The sequence below is a fragment of the Saccopteryx leptura genome, chromosome 9, assembly GCF_036850995.1.
Source record: "Saccopteryx leptura isolate mSacLep1 chromosome 9, mSacLep1_pri_phased_curated, whole genome shotgun sequence".
NCBI lineage: Eukaryota > Metazoa > Chordata > Mammalia > Chiroptera > Emballonuridae > Saccopteryx > Saccopteryx leptura.
In genome coordinates this window covers 91,601,110-91,628,222 of record NC_089511.1, presented here as the reverse complement: position 1 = coordinate 91,628,222, position 27,113 = coordinate 91,601,110, and the positions used below count along the sequence as shown (strand labels likewise).

Genomic DNA, 27,113 nt, shown 5'->3' with positions numbered 1-27,113 from the left:
CAGAAAATCTGAATAAACCAATTACAATCAATAAAATTAAAGTAGGAATAAAAAAACTCCCAACAAACAGAAGTCCTGGACTAGATGGATGGCTTCAGAGGTGAATTTTACCAAATATTCTAAGAACTAACACCTATCCTTCTCAATCTGTTACAAAACATTCAAAAGGAGGGAAGACTCCAAAATTTATTTTATAAGGACAGCATTATCTTAATGCCAAAACCAGATAAAGACACTACAAGAAAAAAAATTATAAGCCAATATCTCTGATCAACATAGATGGAAAAATCCCCAACAAAATTTTAGCAGAATGAATCCAGAAATACATTTAAAAAATCATACACCATGATTAAGATGGATTTAGTCCTGAGATGCAAGGTTTGTACAATATTTGGAAATCACCAAATGCAATACACCACATGAACAAAATAAAGGATAAAAATCATATGATTATATTAACAGATACAGACAAAGCATTCAACAAAATACAGCTCCCATTTATGTTAAAAACTCCAAGCAAAGTGGGGATAAAGGGAACATACATCAACATAATAAAGTTCATAAGTGACAAGCCTACAACCAACATCATACTCAATGGGCAAAGACTACAAGCATTTTCTTAACATCAAAAACAAGACAGGAATGTATGCTTTCACCACTCTTATTCAACATAGTACTGGAAGTCCTAGTCACAACAATCAGACAAGAAGAAGACATAAAAAGCATCCAAATTAGAAAGGAAGAAGTAATACTGTCATTATCTGCAGATGACATAATATTGTATACAAAGAACACTAAAGACTACACCCAAAACTACTAAAACTGATAAATTCAGTAAAATAACAAGATACAAAATAAATAATCAGAAATTAGTTGCATTTTTATATACCAATAAATGAACTACCAGAAAGGAAAACTGAGAAAGCAATCCCACGTACAACTGTATCAAATAAAATAAAGTAATAAATTTAACCAAACAGGTAAAAGACTGATATCTAGATAATGATAAAACAATGAAGAGAAGATACAAACAAAAGCAAGCTATACCATGCTCATGGATAGAAAAAAAATAGCATTGTAAAGATGTCCACACTACACAAAACGATCTATAGATTCAACACAATTCCTACTAAAATATCAATTGTGAAGATGACGTTGGAGTAATGGCGTGGTAGGAAGCAATACCAATAAATCTCCCCCAAAGTTCAACAATATCTTCAACCAGAAACAGAAAAACCTATCCTTGGAGCCTCCAGATCTTTCGCAATACACCCGAAGGTATGGTCGTGTAAAAAATTGGCTAAATATATAATCAAACCCCAAAGGAAATAGGGAGTAAGAAATGCTCCGCCTTCCTCACTAAGCTAAATAGGGCTGCTTTCACTGGGAACTGAGAGTATAGAAACTAAGGCGGGCAAAGGGTGTGAATAGATCCAGGCCGCGGCACAAATGGCTGAACCAGGCTGTGGCACGGAGATCCAAGCCAAGGAAAAACTGTGCCTGTGGCAACCCAGGCAGTACAAGCTAACACTCGCGCCAAACCCACACAAAGAAAGACAAGTGGGGCAGCCATTTTCCCCGATCTCCTGGTCGGCGTGCGCAGATAGTGGGCAAGAGATTCCTTTGAAAGCCCTGGGAGTGGGCACCCGTGTTATCCCACAGAGGGGCAGAGTCAGAGGCCTTTGTGTGGGTTAAAAGCGGAATCTCCGGGCCACCCCAGCGCCCTGAAAAAGCCATGCATGGGGAGGGAGCGAGAGCCAATTTCAACGCTAGAACTTTTCCATGTGGACGGGGGTTTCACTCAAAGTGTGAGGCGGCCAGCCTGATATCCTGGTCGGCATGCATGGAGACTGGGCAAGAGATTCCTCCGAGTGCTTTGGGAGTGGGCACCCATGTTACCCCACAGAGGGGCAGAGTCAGGGGCCTTTGTGTGGGCCAAAAGCGGAATCTCGGGCCGCCCCAGCACCCTGAAAAAGCCGTGCATGGGGAGGAAGCAAGAGCCAATTACAACACTGGAACTTTTCCGTGCGGACGGGGGTTTCACTCAGAGTGTAAGACTGCCGGCCTGATATCCTGGTCTGCGCGTGCAGACAGTGAGCGAGAGTTTCCTCCAAGCGCCCCAGGAGTGGGCGCCCACCCGTGTTACCAGACAAGTGGCAGAGCCAGAGGTCTTTGAGTGGGCGGAAGCCCCGCCTGATTATGCTAGCAGCTCTGACTGACTGAGCCTTACCCAGAGCCCTGTGCTGAGTGGAAATAGAGTGGGGAGTTGCCAGCTCTTTGAGCCTCTTACTATCCAGGCAGAGGCAGCAGCAACCCCATAGCTGGATTATCAGGCTACTAATTGAGGAAGGAAAGACTAGGAGAGAGGCTCCAGGAACATGGACTCTCTCACTGGCAGAGCCTATAAATGCTAATGAGCCTTGACTGCCAATGAGACTGAAGCCCAATACATGACATCGCCATAGAGACTTATCAACTGCAAACCTCTACCTGAGTGTGCCAAAGGGGCAGAACCCGGGGTACAGAGTCACCGACCAGGAAGAGGGAGAGAAAAGAAAAAGCAAGAAGATAACCTCTCAAAATCAAGAATAATACGCAGATTTTATAACCTATCCCATTTTATTATATTTGTTCGTTTGTTTTTCTTATCTTCATTCTTGATTTTTTTTTCCTCCACCAATTTGGCCGTTTAACTCTCTGCCGGTCTTACTCTCTCCTCTCCTTGAACTACACTACCCATAAGTGTTACATCCGCCATTATCTTTTCTTTCCTCTTCCTTTCTCTCTATGAGAGTTGCACTCCAAAACCCTTAACTCTCTCTCTCTCTCCTCTTTTTTCTTTTTTCTTCTTTTAGTGGGTCCCTCTTTTATTCTCTCTCTCTCTTTCTTTTCTCTCTCTATATTAGTTTCTTCCTTCTCCTTTATGTCTCCTCTCATTCAAACCTCAATAATGAACAAATTATCTTATCAGGGCCTCAAACTTATGTTTGTGGCATTTTGGGGGGTTTTTACTTCACCTTTTTAACTCACTAGCAGTGCTCCCATTCCTGGCTCTCCATTTTATCTAGTTCTTATTCCACTAAATACAATAGTAATTTTTTAATTTGTCCCCCCATTTTCCTGTTTCCCTCTTATTCCTCTCATCATAACTCTTAGTCAACCAACATAAAATCATTTTATTCTTGACCCAAATTTTTTTCTTATCTGCTTTTGTGGGTCCATACCCCCCCTTTTTTTCGGTTTTTTCTTATTCTTTTTTTTTTTGCCCCTTTATTAATTCTCCCCAATTCAGGCCCTCCATTACAGGCATTGTTTGTTCTATTTAGTACAATATAATTCACAGTTCACCACAAGATTTTTTCAAAAAAGAGGGGAGAGGAGAGGAGAGGAAAAAAGGAGGGGGGGGGAATAATTTCCTTTTTTAAAAAAAATTTTATTTTATTTTTATTTATTTAATTATTAATTTAAAAAAAAAACTGTTTTTGATTTTTTTTTAAACTTTTTATTCTTTATTAAATCTCATTAATACTATCCACAAAACCACCCTCAGATGCCATTAAGGAAGAGAAAATAGAATATCATGGATACAAAAGAAAGAGAGGTAACACAGATAGATGAGAAAAAAGTCTATGGAGAAAAAATTTAATATATTGGAAAACTTAGAGTTAAATGACAGAGAATTTAAAATAGAAATCCTAAAAATACTCAGAGATATACAAGAAAACACAGAAAGGCAATTAACGGAGCTCAGAAAACAACTCAATGAACACAAAAAATATATTTCCAAGGAAATTGAAACTATAAAAACAAATCAAACAGAGATGAAAAACTCAATTCATGAGCTGAAAAACGAGGTAACAAGCTTAGCTAATAGAATAGGCCAGATAGAAGGTAGGATTAGTGAAATAGAAGACAAGCAACTTGAGACACAACAGAGAGAAGAAGAAAGAGACTCAAAATTTTTTAAAAATGAGATAGCCCTACTGGAATTATCTGACTCCATCAAAAAGAATAACATAAGAATAATAGGTATATCAACGGGAGAAGAGAGAGAAAATGGAATGAAGAACATACTCAAACAAATAATAGATGAGAACTTCCCAAGCTTGTGGAAAGAACTAAAGCCTCAAATTCAAGAAGCAAACCGAACACCGAGTTTTCTTAACCCCAACAAACCTACTCCAAGGCACATCATAATGAAAATGGCACAAACCAATGGCAAAGAAAAAATTCTCAAGGCAGCCAGGGAAAAGAAGAATACAACATATAAAGGAAGGCCCATTAGATTATTATCAGATTTCTCAACAGAAACTCTACAAGCTAGAAGAGAGTGGACCCCAATATTTAAAGTCCTGAAAGAGAGGAACTTTCAGCCACGAATACTATACCCATCAAAGCTATCCTTCAAATATGAAGGAGAAATAAAAACATTCACAGATACAGAAAAGATGAGGGAATTTATCATGAGAAAACCCCCACTCCAAGAATTACTAAAGGGGGTTTTCCAATCAGATACAAAGAACAACAACAACAAAAAAAGCCACAAGTAAAAGCTCCAAGAAGAACACAATTAAACCAAATTTAAACTGTGACAACAACAAAAAGAAAGGGGGGGGGGAGGATAAAGATTAACAGTACCAAAGGACGATGGAGTGCAAAAGTACTCACAAAATAGTGCACTACAATGAACAGGGTAGGGACCCTTTTCATTACTTAAAGGTAACCACCATTGACAAAACCACCACAGAAGCACATGAGATAAAAAAGATAGCAACAGAGGAAAGATGTATGGAATACAACCAAATAAAACAAAAGATAGAAAAACGAAAAAGAAGGATCAAACAAGACACAAAACTAACAGAAAGCAATCTATAAAATGGCAATAGGGAACTCACAAGTGTCAATAATTACACTAAATGTAAACAGATTAAACTCACCAATAAAAAGGCACAGAGTAGCAGAATGGATTAAAAAAGAAAATCCAACTGTATGCTGCCTACAGGAAACTCATCTAAGTAACAAGGATAAAAACAAATTCAAAGTGAAAGGCTGGAAAACAATACTCCAAGCAAATAACATCCAAAAAAACGCAGGCATAGCAATATTCATATCGGATAATGCTGACCACAAAACAGCAAAAGTACTCAGAGACAAAAATGGCCATTTCATAATGGCTAAGGGGACACTGAATCAAGAAGACATAACAATTCTTAATATATATGCACCAAACCAAGGAGCACCAAAATATATAAGACAGCTACTTATTGATCTTAAAACAAAAACTGACAAAAATACAGTCATACTTGGAGACCTCAATACACTGCTGACGGCTCTAGATTGGTCATCCAAACAGAGAATCAGCAAAGATATAGTGGCCTTAAACAAAACACTAGAGCACCTGGATATGATAGACATCTACAGGACATTTCATCCCAAAGTGACTGAGTATACTTTTTTCTCCAGTGTACATGGATCATTCTCAAGAATTGACCATATGTTGGGCCACAAAAACAACATTAGCAAATTCAGAAAAATCGAAGTTGTACCAGGCATATTTTCTGATCATAAAGCCTTGAAACTAGAATTCAACTGCAAAAAAGAGAAAAAAAATCCCACAAAAATGTGCAAACTAAACAACATACTTTTAAAAAATGAATGGGTCAAAGAGGAAATAAGTGCAGAGATCAAAAGATATATACAGACAAATGAAAATGACAATACGACATATCAGAATCTATGGGATGCAGCAAAAGCAGTGATAAGAGGGAAGTTCATATCACTTCAGGCATATATGAACAAACAAGAGAGAGCCCAAGTGAACCACTTAACTTCACACCTTAAGGAACTAGAAAAAGAAGAACAAAGGCAACCCAAAACCAGCCGAAGAAAGGAGATAATAAAAATCAGAGCAGAAATAAATGAAATAGAGAACAGAAAAACTATAGAAAAAATTAATAGAACAAGGAGCTGGTTCTTTGAAAAGATCAACAAAATTGACAAACCCTTGGCAAGACTTACCAAGGAAAAAATAGAAAGAACTCATATAAACAAAATTCAAAATGAAAGAGGAGAAATCACCACGGACACCGTAAATATACAAAGAATTATTGTAGAATACTATGAAAAACTTTAGGCCACTAAATTCAACAACCTAGAATAAATGTATAAATTCCTAGAACAATACAACCTTCCTAGACTGAGTCAAGAAAAAGCAGAAAGCCTAAACAGACCTATTTGTAGAGAAGAAATAGAAAAAATTATTAAAAACTTTCCCAAGTACCGATTGATAAATGAGTGGATAAAAAATGGGCGGTGTATATATATATAATGGAATATTACTGAACCATGAAAAAGGATGAAATCTTACCATTTGCAACAGTGGATGGACATAGAGAATTCTAAGTGAAGTATGTCAGTCAGGGAAAGACAAATACCATATTATTTCACTTTAATGTGGAATCTAAAGAAAAATATAAACAAAGAAACAGATTCATAGATACAGAGAAGAGAAGAAACTAAAATTTGTCAGAGGAGAGGGGTGTTGGGGGACTGAGTGAAAAAGATAAAGAAATTGAGAAGTACAGATTTGTGGTTACAAAACAGTCACAGGAATGTAAAGCACAACACAGGGAATACAGTTACTAATATAATAACTTCCAGTTGGTACTGAACATATCGAAGGGAACACTTTGTAAAGAATATGATTGTCTAACGCTTAATCTCTTCCCCTGAAACTAATACAAAATAATATTAAATGTAAACTATAATTAAAAAGTTAAAAAATAGGGGGATGACAAGATGGCGATGGAGTAGGTGGATGTACCAACTTCCACCTCCCAGAACCAAAGTGGATTACAACTTAATTTTAACAACCATCATCTGGAAAAACCAACTTTGGACTAAACTAAGAGGACTCTTCAACCAAGGAACACTGAAGAAGCCACACTGAGACTGGTAGGAAAAGCGGAAATGTGGAGAGGGCAGCCCAGCTCCCCAGAGCGAACGGCAGCCGGGAGAGACTGACATGGCAGAAAGTGAGTTTAGCAGAGAGGGGAGGGTACTGAGCCCCAAGAACAAAGCCCCAGCCTGCAGCACCAGAGCCTAGAAGAGGTGTATGGACAGTATTTAGCTGGACACAAGTCAGGATACTGTTTGTGAGAAAGAGACTTATTTCTCAGACCCAGGATTCTTATTAAAGGGACTGCGCAGAAAACGTCTCTCACAACTACTCACCAGGGGCTTCAGGGGACAGGGAGAGAGGAGAGGACTGGAGTAGTGAGAAGAGAGTGTAATCTAGGAGGCACTGGCAGAAATGCTTTGGGGGACAGCCACCCTAACCCCTGGGCTGAGTCACTCCCTAAATCTGAAGTGAATATTTCCCCTGGAAACAGCAAGACCAGCAAAGGGAAGCAGGACAGCAGCCAAACAAGCTCCCCTGCTGTACTTAGAGCAGAGTTGCTTAGAAGGAGGGAGTTTTCAGGACTACAGTAGTGAGTCTTAGGGTCTGAGCTGCAGCACTCCCACCCATACAGCTGAAGGCTCACCTGAGGGTGGGCAGTGGTGGGATGTGGAAGCATGGTTCTGTTGACAAGGGCAGAAGCTGGCTAGCCACAACTAGCCAGCAGAGGGTGTGGTGGGCCTGCAGGAAAGGGATGTGCGAAAGTGGTCAAGCCCAGCTGCTGGTCGCCTGCAATCCAGCCTGCGGGGGAAGGGCAGGAGCCCCGGAGCAAGGGAGCAGGAGCATAGCCTTGCACCACCCGCGGAACCGAGGCTTGTAGCCTGACAGCGGAGCTGGCTCCTCCCGTGGGGTTGGAATGAAAGCCCAGAACAGGCAGAGTCCTGTGACTGAGCATGGGCACACAACCTGACCAGCCTGTGGAGCCAAGGCTTGCAGCTGTCCCACTAGTGGGCTCCTCCTACAGGAGCGGGGGGAAAGCCTAGAATCAAGCGGAGACCTGCAGCTGAGCAAAAGTGCTCACGCCTGTCCTCAGGGCCGAGCATAACCCCACCCATGGGGGTGGGGCAAAGGCTGAGCCACTGAGGCTTGTGCACCTGAGCACGTGATCACAGCCCCTCAGTGAAGGAGAGGCAGAAACCACAGCAACACCCCCAGTGGGCTGGCACCAGCAACACCCATACCAAAATGTCCTAGGCAGCAGCAGCAGAGGGGGTGGTGGGCCTGCAGACAGACCACACCTAGGGAACACAGAGGCCACACGCAGTGGACTCCAGTGGCCAAAATCTTCTTTTACATAGACAAAATGAGAAGGCAGAGAAATGCAACATAAATGAATCAAGAGAAATCCCCAGAAAAGAACCTGAATGAGTCAGATATAACCAACTTACCAGATGCAGAGTTTAAAATGATTGTTAGGATGCTTAAAGATCTTAGAACAACAATAGATGGTCATTAAGAACACCTAAATAAAGACATAGCAAATATAAAAAAGGACATTGAAATAATAAAAAAAAATCAATCAGAAATGACAAATACAATATCAGAAATGAAGACCACAGTGGAAGAAATTAAAAGCAGGATGGATGAAGCTGAGAATTAACTCAGCGAGTTAGAGGAAAAGATAAATGAAGGCACAGAAGCAGAGCAGAAAAAAGAAAAGAGACTCAAAAAATCTGAGAAAACTCTAAGACAGCTCTGTGACAACATGAAGAGAAATAACATCTGCATCATAGGGGTTCCTGAAGAAGAGAAAGAACAAGGGAGAGAGATTTTATTCAAACATATCATAGCTGAAAACTTCCCTCAATTAAGGCAGCAAAACATCTCACAAGTTCAAGAAGCACAGAGAACTCCATTAAAGAGAAACCCAAAGAAATCTACACCAAGACACCAAGACACATCATAATTAAAATACCAAAGCTCATAAGGAGAAAATATTAAAAGCTGCTGGAGAAAAAAAGACTATCCCCTACAAAGGAGCCCCCATAAGGATGACTTCCAACTTCTCAACAGAAACACTTGAGGCCAGAAGGCAATGGTAAATAATATTCAAAATAATGAAGAACAAAAGCCTACAACGAAGACTACTTTATCCAGTAAGGCTATTGTTTAAAATTGAAGGAGAAAGAAAAAGCTTTCCAGAAAAAAAAAAAAAACAACAAAAAGAAAACTCAAGGAATTCAGTACAACCAAACCAATGCTGCAAGAAATGCTAAGGGGCCTGTTGTAAATAGATCAAAGGGGAAAAAGAATATAGCAAAAAAGGAAAACAGTTTTAAAGAATAAAATGGCAATAAACAACTACATATCAATAATAACCTTAAATGTAAATGGATTAAATGATCCAATCAAAAGACATAGGGTAGCTGCGTGGATAGGAAAACAGGAACCCATACATATGCTTTCTACAAGAGACACACCTTAAAACAAAAGATGCACATAGACTGAAGATATAAAGATGGAAAAAATATTTCAGGCAAATGGAAATGAGAATAAAGCTGGGGTAGCAATACTTATATCAAACAAAATGGACTTTAAAACAAAGGCTATAGTAAGAGATAAAGAAGGTCATTACATAATGATAAAGGGAGCAATCAAGCAGGAAGATATAACCGTTATAAATATCTACGCACCGAATATAGGAGCACCTAAATATATGAAGCAGACTGTGATGGATTTAAAGGGCGAGATCAACAACAATACTATAATAGTAGGGGATTTCAATACCCCACTAACATCACTAGATAGATCCTCAAGAAAGAAAATTTAAAAAGAAACAGCAGACTTAAAAGACACACTAGATCAACTGGATTTAATAGATATCGGAACCTTTCACCAGAAAGCAGCAGAATATACATTCTTTTCAAGTGCTCATGGTACATTCTCTAGGATAGACCACATGTTGGGGCACAAAAGCGGCCTCAACAAATTTAAGAAGATTGAAATCAGGCCATGGCCGGTAGGCTCAGCGGTAGAGCGTCGGTCTGGCGTGCGGGGGACCCGGGTTCGATTCCCGGCCAGGGCACATAGGAGAAGCACCCATTTGCTTCTCCACCCCCCCTCCTTCCTCTCTGTCTCTCTCTTCCCCTCCCGCAGCCAAGGCTCCATTGGAGCAAAGATGGCCCGGGCGCTGGGGATGGCTCCTTGGCCTCTGCCTCAGGTGCTAGAGTGACTCTGGTCATGGCAGAGCGACGCCCCGGAGGGGCAGAGCATTGCCCCCTGGTGGGAAGAGCGTCGCCCCTAGTGGGCATGCCGGGTGGATCCCGGTCGGGCGCATGCGGGAGTCTGTCTGTCTCTCCCCGTTTCTAGCTTCAGAAAAATACAAAAAAAAAAAAAAAAAAGAAGATTGAAATCATATCAAGCACTTTCTCTGATCACAATGGCATGACACTAGAAATGAACCACAACAGAAAAACTGAAAAATACTCAAACACTTGGAAACTAAATAGCATGTTATTAAATAATGAATGGGTTAACAATGAGATCAAAGAAGAAATAAAAAAATTTCTAGAAATGAACGATAATGAGCATACATCAACTCAATATTTATGGGACATAGCAAAAACAGTCCTGAGAGAGAAGTTCATAGCATTACAGGCATACCTTAAAAAGCTAGAAAAAGCTAAAATAAACAACTTGACCCTGCATTTAAAAGAACTAGAAAAAGAACAGCAAGTAAAGCCCAGAGGTAGTAGAGGAGGGAAATAATAAAGATCGGACTGGAAATAAATGACATAGAGGTGAAAGAAACAATACAGAGGATCAATGAAACCAGGAGCTGGTTCTTTGAAAAAGTAAAGAAGATCAATGAACTTTTAACCCGACTCACCAAGAAAAAAAGAGAGAGGACTCAAATAAAATTAGAAATGAGATTGGAGAAATAACAACTGACACAGCAGAAATACAAAATATTGTAAGAAAATACTAAGAAGAACTGTATGCCAAAAAACTAGATAACCTAGATGAAATGGACAAATTCCTTGAAATATATAATCTTTCAAAAATTAATCTGGAAGAATCAGAAAACCTACACAGACCTATTACAACAAATGAGATTGAAACAGATATCAAAAAACTCCCAAAAAAGAAAAGTCCTGGGCCTGATGGCTTCACAAGTGGATTTTACCAAATATTCAAAGAAGAACTAACTCCTATCCTTCTCAAGCTATTTCAAAAAATTCAAGGAAGACTTTCAAGCTTCTTTTATGAGGCGAGCATAATTCTGATTCCAAAACCAGGCAAAGACAACAGAAAGAAAGAAAATTATAGGCCCATATCCCTGATGAATTTAGATGCTAAAAACCTCAACAGAATATTAGCAAACCAGATCCAACAATATATGAAAAAAAAACATACACCATGATCAAGTGGGATTTATTCTTGGGAGGCAAGGCTGGTACAATATTTGCAAATCAATCAATGTGATTCATCACATAAACAAAAGGAAGGAGATAAACCACATGACAATTTCAATAGATGCAGAAAAAGCATTTGATAGAATCAGCACCCATTCATGATCAAAACTCTCAGCAAAGTGGGAATACAGGGAACATACCTCAACATGATAAAGGCCATCTATGACAAACCCACAGCCAACATCATACTCAATGGGCAAAAATTAAAAGCAATCCCCTTAAGATCAGGAACAATGCAGGGGTGCTACCTTTTACCACTCTTATTCAACATAGTTCTGGAAGTCCTAGCCACAGCAATCAGACAAGAAAAAAAATAAAAGGCATCCAAATTGAAAAAGAAGAAGTAAAACTACCATTATTTGCAGATGATATGATATTGTATATAGAAAACCCTAAAGTCTCAGTCAAAAAACTACTGAACCTGATAAATAAATTTGGCAAGGTGGCAGGATATAAAATCATTACTCAGAAATCAGAGGCATTTTTATACACTAATAATGAACTGTCAGAAAGAAAAATTAAGGAAGCAATCCCCTTCACCATTACAACCAAAAAAATAAAGTACCTAGGAATAAATTTAACCAGGGAAATTAAAGACTCGTACTGGGAAAATTATAAATCATTGATAAAAGAAATCAAGGAAGATACAAACAGGTGGAAGCATATACCGTGCTCATGGTTAGGAGAATAAACATCCTTAAAATGTCTATATTACTGAAAGCAATTTATAAATTCAATGCAATACCAATTAAAATACCAATGGCTTACTTCAAAGATATAGAATACATATTCCAAAATTTTATAGGGAACCAAAATAGAACACGAATAGCCTCAGAAATCTTGAAAATGAAGAATAAAGTGGGAGGTATCATACTTTCGGATATTAAGTTATACTACAAGGCCATTGTACTCAAAACAGCCTGGTACTGGCATAAGAGCAGGCATATAGATCAGTGGAACAGAACTGAGAACCCAGAAATAAACCCACACTTTTATGGACAACTGATATTTGACAAGAGGTAAGAGCATACACTGGAGTAAAGACAGCCTCTTCAACAAATGGTGTTGGGAAAATTGGACAGCTACCTGCAAAAAAATGAAACTAGACCACCAACTTACACCAGTCACAAAAATAAACTCAAAATGGATAAAAGACTTAAATGTCAGCCATAAAACCATAAGCATCTTAGAAGAAAACATAGGCAGTAAGCTCTCTGACATCTCTCGCAGCAATATATTTGCCGATTTGTCTCCACAGGCAAGTGAAATAAAAGACAGGATAAACAAATGGGACTATATCAAACTAAAAAGCTTTTGCACAGCTAAAGACAATAAGAACAGAATAAAAAGACAAACTACACAATGGGAGAACATATTTGACAATATGTCTGATAAGGGGTTAATAACCAAAATTTATAAAGATCTTGTAAAACTCGATACCAGGAAGACAAATGATCCAATCAAAAAATGGGTGAAAGAAATGAATAGACTCTTCTCCAAAGAGGACATACAGATGGCCAAGAGGCATATGAAAAAATGTTCAACATCACTAATCATTAGAGAATTGCAAATTAAAACCACAATGACATATCACCTCACACCAGTCAGAATGGCGCTCATCAACAAAACAACACAGAATAAGTGCTGGGGAAGATGTGGAGAAAAGGGAACCCTCCTGCACTGCTGGTGGGAATGCAGACTGGTGCAGCCACTGTGGAAAACAGTATGGAGATTCCTCAAGAAATTAAAAATCGAACTGCCTTTTGACCCAGCTATCCCACTTTTAGGAATATACCCCAAGAAAACCATAGCACTGTTTGAAAAGAAGAAATGCACCCCCATATTTATGGCAGCATTGTTCACAATAGCGAAGATCTGGAAATAGCCCAAGTGTCCATTAGTGGACAAGTGGATGAAAAAGCTTTGGTACATATATACTATGGAATACTACTCAGCCATAAGAAATAATGACATCGGATCATTTACAACAACATGGATGGACCTTGATAACATTATACTGAGTGAAATAAGTAAATCAGAAAAAACTAAGAACTATATGATTCCATACATAGGTGGAACATAAAAACGAGACTCAGAGACATGGACAAGAATTTGGTGGTTATGCGGAGGAGAGGAGGAAAGGGAGGGGGTTGGGGGAGGGGAGGGGCACAAAGAAAACCAGATAGATGGTGACAGAAGACAATTTGACTTTGGGTAATGGGAATGCAGCATAATCAAATGTCAAAATAACCTGGAGATGTTCCCTCTGAACATATGTACCCTGATTTATCAATGTCACCCCATTAAAATTAATTTTAAAAAAGTTAAAAAATAAAGACCCTAATTTTAAAAAAGTGGTCTCATATTTCATATCTTTGTACCCATTTTCTACTAATTTATTCTTGTAGTGTTTTACAAACATTTTATAAAATTAGAAAACACCACAGATTGACAAACTCTGGTTTAAGGCAGAAAGGAGGCCAGTGGGGTTGAAGGTAAGTGTAAATAGGCTCAGACTGAAGAGAACATTCCCCTCGAGTAGCAGGTGGCAAGGCTCACTCACCATTACCTTGCTCCAACAACTCTCCCTTCTCCACCTTCTCATGTATTCTTTTGATTCATGATGCACACACTTGTGTGTACAAATAAGGTATGGAGGAACAGGACAGGGAGGCATTGTCAAGAAATCAAGGTAAGATAGTGCTTACACCAGGAAAAGGAATTGTTAATGTTTGGGCCAGCAGGGGTAAAGGTCATCCTGATGCTACGGGTGGGTGGGGTCCCACCTACTCTGTCACAGGATCCAGGAAGTCAGAGCTGGAAAAAGACAAGGTCCCTGCTTTCTAGAGCTCCTTGTCTAGTGTGGCAGGGAGGCGAGGGAATCAGCGACTGTGCTGGAACAGGGCAGCATCATCTGCAGGCTGGGCGCAGTCCTACCTGTCCAGCAGGGCCTTGTAGTTGAGCACCCCGGAGATGAGGCTGGCTGCAAACCTGCAGAGAGAGATGAAGCTTCAGCCTCTCCTCTCAGGGCTCCAGGCTCTCCCTACCCCTCTCCAACACCCCTTTCTCTCTCTCCTTTCCTTTTTCCTTTCTTTCCCCCATCTCCTTTCCTCCCTCTCTCCTCTCTCTGTCTCTCTCCCAAACCCAATGACCTCTCACCAGGTGCCAGGTCTCAGTGATGCCCTAACAAGATGGGTACCTGCTGCCCGCCCCCCACCTCTATGCTGTTGAGGCTTCACAAGCTTTGTATTAAAACTGATCTCCTGGAAAGAACTTCAGGAAGGAGAGGAAACTAGAATGTGAATGAGGAGCAGAAGGAAGAGGGAGAGGAAGCCCAGAGAGGCCACAGAGACAGCAGGGAAGGGCTGGAAGATCAGGAGTGGGTCCTTCCTAGGAAAGGCTCGTGCTGGGGCTGGACTGGGCCAGGACCCCGGGTTTCTAGGAAATCCAGTCTCCTGGGAAAAGTCAGTCATTGTGTTCCCTAGTGCTAATGGAAAGGAAAGAACCGTGCAGTGCAGTTGTGTCCTCTTTACTGTTCACGCACGGACCAGCAGCCCAGCTTAACTGCATCAGGAGGAAAACGCCCACTTGGAGCAATTTTAAGACCCGTTCTCAGAAGTCATTCATCCATCCACAGACTTCCTTTTGCCCCGGGGGGAGGCCCTGGCTGCAGGGGAAGTAGGAAGGCTGCCCCCAGACCTTGGGGCTGGTCTTGGTGAGGAAGGACAGTCTGGGGATCTCCCAAGCACAGCTGAGCCCTGCCTACAGGTGAGATGGGCCCTACCTACTGTTCTTGTCCTCCTACTGAACTGTCCCTACACAGTGCCCCATTCGGGTCTTAAACTCAGAGACATGGGCTTGGGTCTGAGTGACTCCAGCAGGGAGATCCTCCCTCTCTGCCCCACCGTGGCATGAATGACCCCTCCCTTGTCCTCAGTGGCTCAGTGAGCTGTGAAATTGCAGCAGATAGCACAAGTTCTGGCAGAGGTGGCTGGTGGGGAAAAAACCATTACCCACTCCTCTAGCCTCTGTTTAGAGCTGGGGATGAGTTGGCAGCAGGGGCCTCTCAGATCACCTGGCACATTGTGTCCCACTGACAAGTCCCAGCCTCAAGTATGGGCAGGTCCAGAGGGTACCCATCTTCTCCCAGAACCTAAGCCAGGTCAAGACTGCCATGGGGGGCACTAAGGGGTCCATGCCCTCCATTAGTGCCCACCCAACCCAAATACATACATTCTGAGGTAGACCTGGACCTTGTATTTTGTTCCTCATGTACAGCCTCATTTAACCTCCTTCCTCACCCCATGGCCTGGAGGGACTCTGTTCCAGAGGCACTTGGCCTTAGAAATCTTCACCAAGACACAAGCCTTCCCTTCCTGGTGCTGTGGCCAGGACCCCTCCTCCAGGCAGACCCCCAAGCTGTGAGTCCAGGAGTTCAGTGAGCTCACCTTAGCTGGTCGTTGGCATCTTGGAAGTGCTGCTGGCAGAAGATCAAGGCTGGGTTGGAGTTGACTGGCAGGGCGAGGCGGTTATTAAGATACATGTCATTGAGCCAGTACTCAGACACCTGCACGGAGAGTGGGGAAAGGAAACCATTACTTACAAGGGCCACGTACCCCCCTCCAGGAAAGGCACCTTGCCTCTGGAGCACACCGATCCCATCTAGGAGGCTGGGGGACAATTAGGACACTTAACTGGATCATGCACTTCATTCATTCATTCATTCATTCATTCCCCAAACACGGAGCCTCAGTTGTTCCCAGCCCCCCACGCCTGTCCTTGTGCTCTCACCTTGGTTCCCAGCCCCCCACGCCTGTCCTTGTGCTCTCACCTTGGTTCCCAGCCCCCCACGCCTGTCCTTGTGCTCTCACCTTGGTTCCCAGCCCCCCACGCCTGTCCTTGTGCTCTCACCTTGGTTCCCAGCCCCCCACGCCTGTCCTTGTGCTCTCACCTTGGTTCCCAGCCCCCCACGCCTGTCCTTGTGCTCTCACCTTGGTTCCCAGCCCCCCACGCCTGACCTTGTGCTCTCACCTTGGTTCCCAGCCCCCCACGCCTGTCCTTGTGCTCTCACCTTTCCTCTATCTCTGATCCTCGTGTTGGTTGCTTGGTGGCTCATCCATGTGCTCTGCCTGTCCTTACGAGGGTGCCCTTCCTGTCTTTTAACCCTCTCTGCATCCCTGACCTCATCAGTATCTCCTCGTGCCCCATCCCATCAACCATCTGTCCCCCAAACTTGTCCCCACCTGTCCCTATCTTTGTCCCTATCTGTCTTTACTCTGTCTCTATATTTATCTCTCATTCCACATCTTGTCTGTTTGTCACCCTTGGCCCTCATCCAAATCTCTCTATCTCCAAATCTGCCTCCTGCCATGCCCTGCCCTGTGGGTCCTTTGTTAGCCCCTAAGCCAGTCCCCCCTCACCCCCAGCAACTCTTACCCAGTTGGCTGTCTTCTCCTGCCTCTCTAGGAGCTTCTGCTGCAGGATCTCGCCAAGGCCACCAGGGGCCCCAAATTTCTGTACGATGACCTGGGTCCTCCTGAACTGCTCTTTGGGTACCAGGTGCTGCATGCACCGTAGGTAAGTGGTCAGGGTCTGCTGCAGTGGGGGCACTGGAAGTCTGGGAAGCCCCTGGAAGAAAGAGCTCACAAGTACTTGCTGTACCTATCCTTATGTATGGCCCATGCTTGTCCCCAAATTGACACCTAGTGTCTGTCTCCATCTGCCGCCATCCTTGTTTTATATTCTGGGACTCACCTGTTTCCAGGGCTCAGCTGAGCAGAATTGTGAAATTAGAAAGTTCCTGTTTGCTCTCTCCCATATCCCAGCCCTGCCCTCAGGAGGGGACAAATTGCAGGGGAGAATACCTTGTTGTTGATCCCAGGTAGACCTGGATTCATGCTCTGACCCTGCTGCTGACCAGCAGAATCAGATTTGATCATAAGCAAATCACCTCTACTTCAGTGCCTCAGTTTCCTCCCTGTCATATGGGGGTAATAACCTGTACCTCTCATAGGATCAAAGAGAACATTGATGTGAAAGTGCTTGTCAACCACAGAGAATGGCTCTAAGATGAAATAGTCCTGTTATTGATATTGACTGCTGGTCCTTCTTAATTCGGCAACTGTTCCCAGTTAGAGTTCCAGAGTCAATTGATCTGGGTGTGATTCAATGGAGAGATTTGGACAGGTGAAAGATGGGGGTAGACATAGTTCATTGCTTGCCCTAAGGACCAGAATTCTGCAAGATGTTTTCTGGGAATGTGACTCATGCCCTGGGTTCCTTTTTAAATCCCTCCCAGTCATGAAACCCAGAGAGGGCATTCTACTGCATGTGGGCATACGAGTGGGGTATGAGAAAAGTGCAATGGAAGTTCTTTTTTATTTTCTTTTAAAGAGAGATAAAGACAGATATACAGATAAGAACAAATAAGCAGGAAGGAAGAAGGATGAGAAGCATCAACTCATAGATATAGCACTTTAGTTGTTAATTGATTGCTTTCCCACATGTGCTTTGACCAGGGAGCTCCAGCTGAGCTAGTGACCCCTTGCTCAAGCCAGTAACCTTGGCTTGAGCCAGTGACCTTGGGCATCAAGCCAGTGACCTTGGGCTCAAGTCAGTGACCTTGGGCATCAAGCCAGTGACCTTTGGGCTCAAGTCAGCAACCATGGGGTTGTGTCTATGATACCACACTCAAGCCAGTGACCTTGCACTCAAGCTGGTGAGCCTGCACTCAAGCTGGTGACCTTGGGGTTTTGAACCTAGGTCCTCAGTGTCCCCGGTTGATGCTCTATCCACTGCACCACCACCTGGTCAGGCAGAAAGTTCTTCCTCTTTTAATCTCTCTAAATCCCAGCTTCCTCATCCATAGGGCATAAATAATAATTCCTATCTGAGAGGGCCCAGAGAGAATTAAATGAGAGAAACAACTGGTTCCCCAAAATACATCATTCAATGTTATAATGTTAGTGTCTTTATCCTTCCAGAAACTCACAATCTCTGGGGCCTCCCAAAGTGTGAAGAGAGCCTGGCCTCATGCTTCTCAGTTTACCAACTGTGTTCACCAGGGATTCTACATACATGTTCAACAATTTTATGGCTTAGCCACATTGACAGATGAGGAAACTTAGGCCAGGAGAGTGGAGAGATAGTCCATGGTCATCCAGCAATTTGGTGGCAGAGCTAAGACCTAAAATCAGTCTTCATCCACTATTCATTTTTCTCCTTCTTTCTCAGCTGTTTTCTTCTTTCTTGCTTGTTCTCTTTTCTATCCCCTTTCTTTCTTCCCCACTTAGCTAGTCACAACTGAAAACTAGGGCTTAAACCTTACAATGTTGGGGTTGCTTAAACCTTATAAAGTTGGGGTTTCTCCTCTGTAGGGTGGTGGGAGCAGTGGGTTTCTATCCCAGGAAGGCTGTAGAGGAAAGGGAAGGAGCCTATTGAAAGCTCCCCTCCACTCTGTTCTTACTGTTGCACGTGCTGGAGCCCCCTCGATCCCCTAGGCAGATGGGACTGAATGAACATGTGCTGATGATCAAATGGGAGTCCTCCACCTGTCTGATCCTGTGTCTAAAGTTCACTGCTGTAGTGAGGGTGAAGAGGCTGCCAGTCCTCACTAAGGGCTGTTGCTAACCTAGGGATCACTTGAGGATGGGTTTGGACCGCATTTCAGGTTATCCAGCCCACTCGAGAGAGCCAGGTCCAGGCTCCTGCTCAGCTACTCTAGTAGGCTTCCTCTTCCTTCTATTGGGGTCTGGGGATTTGTGTGGTGGGTGATTGGGCAAGTACCTACAGGAAGCCCAGACCAGTTGGTGACCTGGCCAAGACTAATAGCAGGTCTTGCTGGAGCCTCTGCTATGAACAGGCCACCCTTCTTTGGGGCTTTGACAGTTCCCTGGGACTCAGCCTGGATCATAGGCAATTGATTAAAAGGAATGAGATAAGAAATCTCTGCTAGAATGTCTCAGCCCCTTGGGGCTCCTCCTAGACTCTCATGGGCTTCTGGCCCACAATGGGAACAGAGGCAGAAACTTGTACTAATGAAGGTTTTTGGTCCATGAGGATATCATCTCGTTACCTTGGCAGTTAATGTGAGTTAGACCCTGGGGTGAACAAAGGTTCAATGGAGAAACAAAGCAGACAACGTCCAAAGACAGGGACACGCCAAAGAACAGAAGCAGCAGTGTCAGCTGCCATGAACGGGACAATGTGGTGAGCAACTTCATAGGGAGAAGCTAGAAAATTCTGATCAGGGTTTCAAATGAAGCTCAGGGTGGAGAGTGAGTGCTACGGGTATCCAGGAGGTGCCAAGGAACAAGCATGGCAGAGAGACCAACCTTGCAACAATGTGGTGGTCAGGTGTGCTGCTCTATCACTCGGGAAGGTGAGTGGGGTGGGAGTGAGGATGCCTGCCCAAAAAGGAGTGGCTTGTCTTAAGCCAGTGGAGAAAATGGTACCTAAGCCTTCAGGGCTGAACTAGTGACAGCAACTCGGGCTGGGGTGTGACAAGGCTTACCTAAACCAACTCCACTGGGTTCAAAGCCATTGAAAGCAGAACTTGGGGTGGGGGGAAGTTCTGGGAGAAAAGAGAGTATCTGACCCTTGGACTTGGGAGTTGGGAAATATGACTGTCAGCATGCCTTTAGCACCCCTTGAAGCCACCCCTAGCAACCCTGAACCCTCCTAGGCTCCTCAGCAGGGCAGGGCTGCAGCCTGGGCCTCACGCCCAGGAGAGGACAGGGTTGGGGGTCAGGAAAGGGTTGGGGGCAAGTCCCACTCAGGACTGTTCTGGAAGCCAAGGGTATGTGAGTGTGAAAAGTAGGGATAAGAGAGGGCTCTAAAAGTCACTCACAGGCTCCTCCTCACTGCTCAGAGATTCTGCTGTCGTCTTATAGGGGGCTCTTTTCAGGATGGACATCTTGGTGATTCCTGGTTGAGGAAACAGAAGTGCAGATCTGGAGACCAAAAAGCAGAGAGGCATCAACAAAACAACTGCATAGACCTGCCATAGACCCTTCACCTCCCATAGTCTGACACCCTCCTACACCCTGTAAGGAGGCCACAGCTGGCTACTCATGTACAGTGTACACGAGTCTCATTGTAAGACTGGCCTCAATCTCCTCACCTCTAGATCATCCCCCTTGACCACAGTGTCCTCTCTGAGTCCTCAAATAAGAGGAGGGGCTGAAGTGAGGCTCTAGCTGGTACCTGCTTCATCAAGACTGCTGTCTCACAAGCCCAGTTGACCACCCCAGGGCAGTGTGGGAGGAAACAGGGTTGGGTTTGCCCGCTTCTTGTCCACAAAGGGTCATAGGCAGAGCACTTGTTTTGTTTCTGCCTGGGGCCCAATAGATGTGTGATTTGCAGATTAAAATCTCTTTTCCACTAGACTGTGAGCTTCTCCAGGTCAAGACCATACCTGCCATGCTCAGTGCTTCACCTCCGGGACCTGGTAGCTGCTTGGTATTGAGCAAGATTAGTGTGGGGAGCTGAGTCAGTGAGGCAAGTGCATGCCTCAGTGCATGCCTGGATGAAGACATTGTTGAATGAATGCAAGGTCCTCCATGGCCCTGGGTTACAAGAGGCTCTTGGGGCTGATTGGGAGCCTAGCCTATGGCCAAGGCAAGGAAGACCCTGGTGCCTGCTGGGTGGGTTGTGACTTAAACAGTCTCTGGTCTGCAGGTTCCCAGTGTAGGTGGCATGGGGATGCTGAGGGAGGTGGTACAGGGAACCTGGGCAGCCCAGTCCCCTAGGGGTCATCTGAGAGCCCAGTCCCCTAGGGGTCACCTGGAGAGTAGTGAATTAATTTTGAAGGGGCAGTAGAAGTGAGCCAGACCAAGGAGGGGCAAAGTCCAGTTTTTAAGGCTTGTGGGGTCCAACCTCAACCCTCAGAGATCCCCCTAGGCTAACTGTAAGCCTGCAAAGACACACAGACATGCTTTCTACTCACCCATCTTCTATTCATTCCCAAGAGCCCACAGCTGATGCTTAGCCCATCTACACTACCCACTGCACCCCAGGCAGGCCCAGTTCAGGTGGGGGCTGGGCAGGGGCACAGCTGATTCAACAACAGAGCATCCAGAAAGATGGGTGAACCTGGTCCAGTGGTGGAGGAGCCTGGGGCTGCCTGGAAGTGCTGGGCGGAAAATATAGAGTCCTGGCGAACACCACACCATAGCACTCTGAACTAGGTAGTCCTCAGACCTGCCAGCGCCACGGAGCATAAGGGCTGCCCCAGTCACTGTGAGAAGCCATAGTGTCCAGGTGAGGGCCCACCCTCACCCTCACCGCGGCTGGGTTTTGAGGAGGCAAAGAAGGATAAGGTCAGATTAATAAGGCCCTAGAGACAGTGAAGCCCATGCCTCCTCTTGCTCTGGCCGCCGGCCAGCGCCATAGCTGAAAGATACTAGTCAAACCTCAGACTCCACGTTTCCAGGAGAGGTGCACGGTTTCCTGGGACCCACAGGGGAAAGCCTTGTCCCTGAGTTAGCTGCTCTTTCTCTGGTTTGGCCGGCGCCTATAGAGTATGTGTGTATGTACCCTCTGTCTGCCGGGTGCCTTCCTGCCGCGGGCCTGGCTTCCAAAGGCTTCCCACAGAGATCTCTGTTCTGCCCTGGAGTCCCAATCTCAGCTCAGTCGCGGCACCACAGGCTGTCCACACTCTCCAGGGAGTCCCCCAGACATAGCTCATACTTGCTACCATCGCCCTCTCCCCACCTCCAGCCTCTTCCAGAGCAGGAGGCCCCGTGCCCGCTGGCACTTCGGGGTGGTGGGGGTGAGACCCGCAGACCCTCCGACTGGGCACAGAAAGTGCAGACCTTGGCACTCAGCTGGTGGAGGTCCAGAAGAAGTGAGAAAACGCACGTGGATCCGCGGAGTCAAGCCTCTCCAAGCCCGTTCCCCTTAACGTCTCGTCGTCCCGCCCCGGTCCCCTACCTCCACTCTGCGAGGTTAAATCACCAGAACCGAATCCCTCAACCTACCAGCGGGCCCGCGACGGCCGCTCCCGTTCAGGACCTGGAAGACTCCGGGGGTCCTGTGGTCTGCGGTCCTGGTGCGGTCACTGTCCCGAGCCTCCCTCTGCTCCCCGCGCTGCGCGCAGCCCGCCCTTCCTTCTCACCTGCTCTTCTGGCCGTGCCGCTCGGCCGCCGCTGCGCCTCGCGGAGCCCCGCGCGGAGCCGGACTGGGGGCGGCAGGGCGAGCGGGACGGATCTGCGGGCGCTTCGGCAGAGCCCGGGTGGGGGCGGCCGCCTCTGGCTACGGGAGAGCCTCCGACGACTTTGTCGTGTCCCGCGGGCTCCCTACTGGCTGCCAGCGATCTGGCCGCGCCTGTCCTTTCCTCCTCCAGTTCCTCCTCCCTCCCCTCCCTTCTTTTCCTCCCTTCCCCAGCCCCTCCCCCCCGCCGGTCTCTCTACCTCCCAGTCTTTTCTCCTTCGCCTCCTACTCCCCGGAGCCTTCCGGGGTCCCACGTTTCGGCCTCCCGTCCCCCCACAGCCTTCCGGGGTCCCACGTTTCGGCCTCCCGTCCCCCCCCCTCCCCGATCAGTTTGTACAAGGGCAGCAGAACCCAGGACTGAGCAGGGGGGAGGAAATTGCTCCACCCGTGCTCATCGCCCCCAGCTCGGCCATCCCCAGTCCCCGCGCTCACCCAACCCCTTATCCTAGCTGCGTCTGCGTCTGCAGAACCCAGGGGAGGGTTGGATCGGGTAAACCTGTGCCCTCCCCACCGTCTAGGCCAGACTCAAACCCTACTACATACAACTTCTTCCAAAATAACAACAACAGCAGCAATAAGAACGACAACAACCTGTTTGTTAATCACTGCAGGTCCTTCCCACCCTGCTGGCACCTTTGGGGATGCTCAGAGACCAGCCAGAGACACACTCCTTCCAGACAAAGCATTCTCCCCCACCCCACACACAAATTCTTACACACGAACATAGACAGACCCTGCCCAGACGAACGCACATAGCCAGACATGCACACCCAGGACAGACTGCGCACACACCCGTCCTGCAGGTCCCCACCAGCGCTGTCTAACGCACATATATTCCTCACTCCCGCGGCCTCTCCGCGCCCTGGAATGTGAGGACGCTGCGGCCTGAAGCAGGCCACCGGCTTCAGAACTGAGAGTGTCACACAAACGCACGCCCAGGATTCCTGGGGACCCGTGTGTAAGGTGGTCCACTGAGGACCGGGTGAGGGTGGAGAGGTGTAGGGGATTGACACCAGACCTCAGACTTGCACCCTTTCCAGCCCTGACTCAGACCTGCATGGCAAGGACACAGCAAAACACACCGACCACTGTTTTCCCACTCTTCACAGAACAGAGCCCGGCTTTCTAAGGAACACACATCACGCGTGCTTCCAGAGGTCGAACCTCTGCGCAGGACAGCGGCCCTTACTTCTTTTCGGAGCCTAGACGGGAGAGGATGCCGGGCTCCAAGGGAAGGTCAGCCTCTGCGCCTCAGAGGTCAGTGCCTGATACTGGGCGTGGCCCAGCGGGGCGGGGCCTGCGCCCCCGAGGGAGTGGGTCCTCAGGCTCCCCCGGGCGGCACCACGGGGCACTGCGCTGGGCCTGGGGGACCGTGCTGTCGCGGGCTGAGGGGGTTGTGAGCCCTAGGGTGTCCGTGGGTGGGGCCCTTGTTGAGTTTACGTCTTTCGTACGTGTCTCCTTAACTGGTAGCAAAACAGCTACAGTCTCTCCGCGTGCCCGCCGGGCTGAGAGTTAGATTGGGGTTAGACCCAACTCACCCTCCTCTCTATCCTGGCTCTGAGCTCAACCGTCCACCCTTATCAGTAACGAGACTCAGTCTGGGACAGATATGGTTTATTAATGCGGGCCAGAGACACCGCTGTGCAGCGGGCCGAGGAACGGAAGGGAGGACAGACAGAGGCACAACCCTACACAGAGTGGCCCCAAGGTAGAAGCCCGCACGCCTCTTTTTCTGTGCCAGGAGCCGTCACTTTGCGTGCCTCGGTGTTCCACACCCCACTGGATGAGAGGGAGAGGGACACAGAAAGGGTCTTGGAGAAGGAACTCGGGCAGAGGAAGTCAAGACAGGGGCTGGTGCCCGGATACTCGTTGTAGGGGAGGGCCCTGAACCTGGGCTAGCCAGTGCGCTCACAGAGCAGTCCCCGTGACTCGGAGGGTGGGGAGGGGTGGGGTGGCTGGAGGGTAAGCCAGGCTGTTAGCTTCGGGCGTGGTAGTCCTTGGAGTCATCCTCGTCCTCGTCAAATGGGTCAGGCGGGCTGCGAAGCGCGTGGTCCTGGTCAGACACAGTGCGCTCACGCAGACGCACCGCATCGTACAGACCCTGTGATGGCTCATCTAGCAGCACGTCGCGCTCAGAGCGGGAGCGTGTCAGGAGGCCCACGTTGCGCAGCAGCAGCAGGACAGGCGCGTAAAGCAGGTTGGCCAAGCCCATACCAAGGCTAAGCTGCGCAAACCCGAGCGAATGCACTATGTGGCCCGCCACTATGGGCCCGAGCGCATAGGCCACGGAATAGGAGATGTCGGCGATGGCGTACACGCTTCCGTAGACGGAAACGTGGCGCACGTCCACAAGAAAGGCGAGTGTGGGTAGCAGAGCCGTGTCGACCAGCGCAATGCCGAAGCAGAGGCCACAAAGTGAGACCACTAGTGGCGCAAAAGAATGACAGGCAGGCACCACGCACGAGCTGATACCGATCATTGCCAGCCCGAACGCGCCATAGAGCCACTGCAGGTGTGGGTATCGCGCCGCCAGGCGCACGGTGAGGTAGACGCCTAGCACGTGAGGCACAAAGGCCGGCAGCCAGACCATGCCCATCTCCCATTCCGACGCTGCCATCGTGTGCTTCATCCACGTGGCGATGGTGGGTTCAAGGAAGGCGAGAGGGATGTTGCAAGTGGTGAGCGCGCCGGCCACCACAGCGATGTAGGGGTCCAGCATGAGGCGGTGGATGGGCGTGCCCACCGGCAGGTTGGCCCTCGCCCGCGCAGCGGCCGAGAAGGGCTTGGCCACTGCCAACAGCAACAGAGCGTCGAGCAGCGACACGGCGGCGAGCACCAGAAAGGGCACGCGCTTGCCTGCGAACTCGTAGAGGATGCCCCCAAAGGGCGGTGCCACTAGGCTTCCAAAGCTGATAAAGGCCAGCGCCACGCCCAACGCGCGACTGCGCTCCGGCTCCTCCGGATACTTGTCCGCTATCATCGCGATGCCGGAAGTATCTGCGAAGGCTGAGCCCAGGCCTTGCAGGCTGCGCGCCGCGAAGAGCGTGGCGTAGTCCTCCGCAAAGGCAAAGAGCACGGTGGAAGAGAACATGACGCCCAGGCCGATGAGCAGCGGCACGTCGTAGCTCATGCGATCGATGAAGGGCCCGCTCAGGGGGTTCACCAGAAGCTGCAGGATGGCCTTGGAGGCGAAAAGCACCCCGATCTTCACGTCTTCGCTCTCCGTAGGGTAGCGGGGCCGCAGGGCAGAGCCGGGCGGCAGGGAAGCCGTCGGAGACTCTGAGCTGTTGACCGAGTAGGCACTGGCATTGGCTGGCGTGGGCGGCGGCAGGGTGGGCATCCACACATCCGGAGTCGGGGTGGGACTTTCGCTGGCCCCGCGCATGTGGGCGATGTAGTCGGGCACAATGGGCACGATGACCATGTACAGCATGTTGTCCAGGAACAGCGCCACGCACACGATGACCAGCACCAGGCGCCGCTGCCTCCTGGGCTCCTGGAGCGCGGCCCCCACCGCCTCCGAGAGCTTGGCGGCTGCCTCTCGGGCTTGGCCCGCCGGTTCCATTGCCCCACCCGGTCGCTCTTCCGAGCACACGTCCGCCGGGGCCGGACGCGGACTCCCTGCAGTGCAGAGACGAGGGCTGGGAACGTCGGGGGCGCGGTCCGTGCGGCGCAGCGCCCCCTGTGCCTCAGGTGGCTGCAGGGCTCATGGCCCGGCGCACAGGGAAAGACAAGGACCCTGCTTCGCGAGGCGCCGCAGCTGTTCGAAGCGGAGCTCCAGACCCGCCGCCGCCAAGCTCAGGGGTGATCAGGGCAGGCGGGTGCACCGAGGGGTCGGGGACGGAGACAGAGCGCACGGAGCCTCGGGCACGCCTGGAGTTCCCCCGCTGCGCCGAGAGACCGCCCGCGTGAGCCGAGGGGCATGGCGGTGTCGGCCGCCCGCCGGCTGATAGCCCTGCAGCCGCTCTCCCTTCCCTAGCACCGGCTCTGGCCTCCTCCTCTGCCGCCTCCTCTTTTTTCCCTTTCCACTCCGGGCTGTGACGCGGCGAGTCTCGGCCCCCGAGTGGTGCCCCGGCCAGTTGCGTCGCTCATGCTAATACGACGTCGGCGGGCGGGGGCCGGGGGCGGGGCGCGGCCCGGCGGGGGGTCTCCTTCCCAGTTGCACCAGAGCTCAAAATCCCAGAAAGGGTCTCGGTGCGCAGAGCGTCCTGGCCAAAACCCTGCGGATCATGGGTGCTCCGTGAAAGGAGATGGCTTTCTGTCCCCCGCCCCAGTTAGGACCCAACGGGGTCTGAACCCCCTGCTCTCCCCCCGGGAGGGGCGCGCAGCTGCCGCTTTCCCTAGGCTCCGCGGGAGAGGGGCGCCCGGGGTTCCAGATCTGCACCTCAGCCTGGATCTCCGCGCACAGTGGGCAAGGAGCCCCCGAGGTGAGCCCCGCTGCGTCCCTCTGCTCCAGCGGCTGGACTGTAGGGCAGGGACCCGAGCGGTGCGGAGTGCCGACTCTCCAACTCTTCCTCTGGCCCCGCCCC

General features: G+C 47.9%; 2 protein-coding genes across 3 annotated transcripts in view; both read right to left on the bottom strand.

The window, feature by feature from the left end:
• Positions 1-22,524, bottom strand: part of CHAT (choline O-acetyltransferase) — a 75,665-nt gene extending 53,141 nt beyond the window's left edge. Inside the window, exons 1-5 of one of the 2 annotated variants that reach the window (XM_066348797.1) lie at positions 22,490-22,524; positions 20,222-20,324; positions 16,810-17,001; positions 15,822-15,940; positions 14,311-14,364 (exon numbers count right to left, since the gene is read on the bottom strand). In XM_066348797.1, coding sequence (XP_066204894.1) covers positions 14,311-14,364; positions 15,822-15,940; positions 16,810-17,001; positions 20,222-20,287 — 431 coding nt within the window. In that variant the 5' untranslated portion in view covers positions 20,288-20,324; positions 22,490-22,524. Of the gene's footprint in view, positions 1-14,310; positions 14,365-15,821; positions 15,941-16,809; positions 17,002-20,221; positions 20,351-22,489 lie in introns of those variants that run through there. The other variant, XM_066348796.1, reaches the window with a different exon arrangement.
• A 1,670-nt stretch (positions 22,525-24,194) lies between these two features.
• Positions 24,195-26,583, bottom strand: SLC18A3 (solute carrier family 18 member A3). The gene has a single exon (XM_066348893.1). The coding sequence runs from the start codon at positions 26,147-26,149 to the stop codon at positions 24,560-24,562; it is 1,590 nt and encodes a 529-aa protein (XP_066204990.1). The 5' UTR covers positions 26,150-26,583; the 3' UTR covers positions 24,195-24,559.
• Positions 26,584-27,113: the final 530 nt, after the last annotated feature.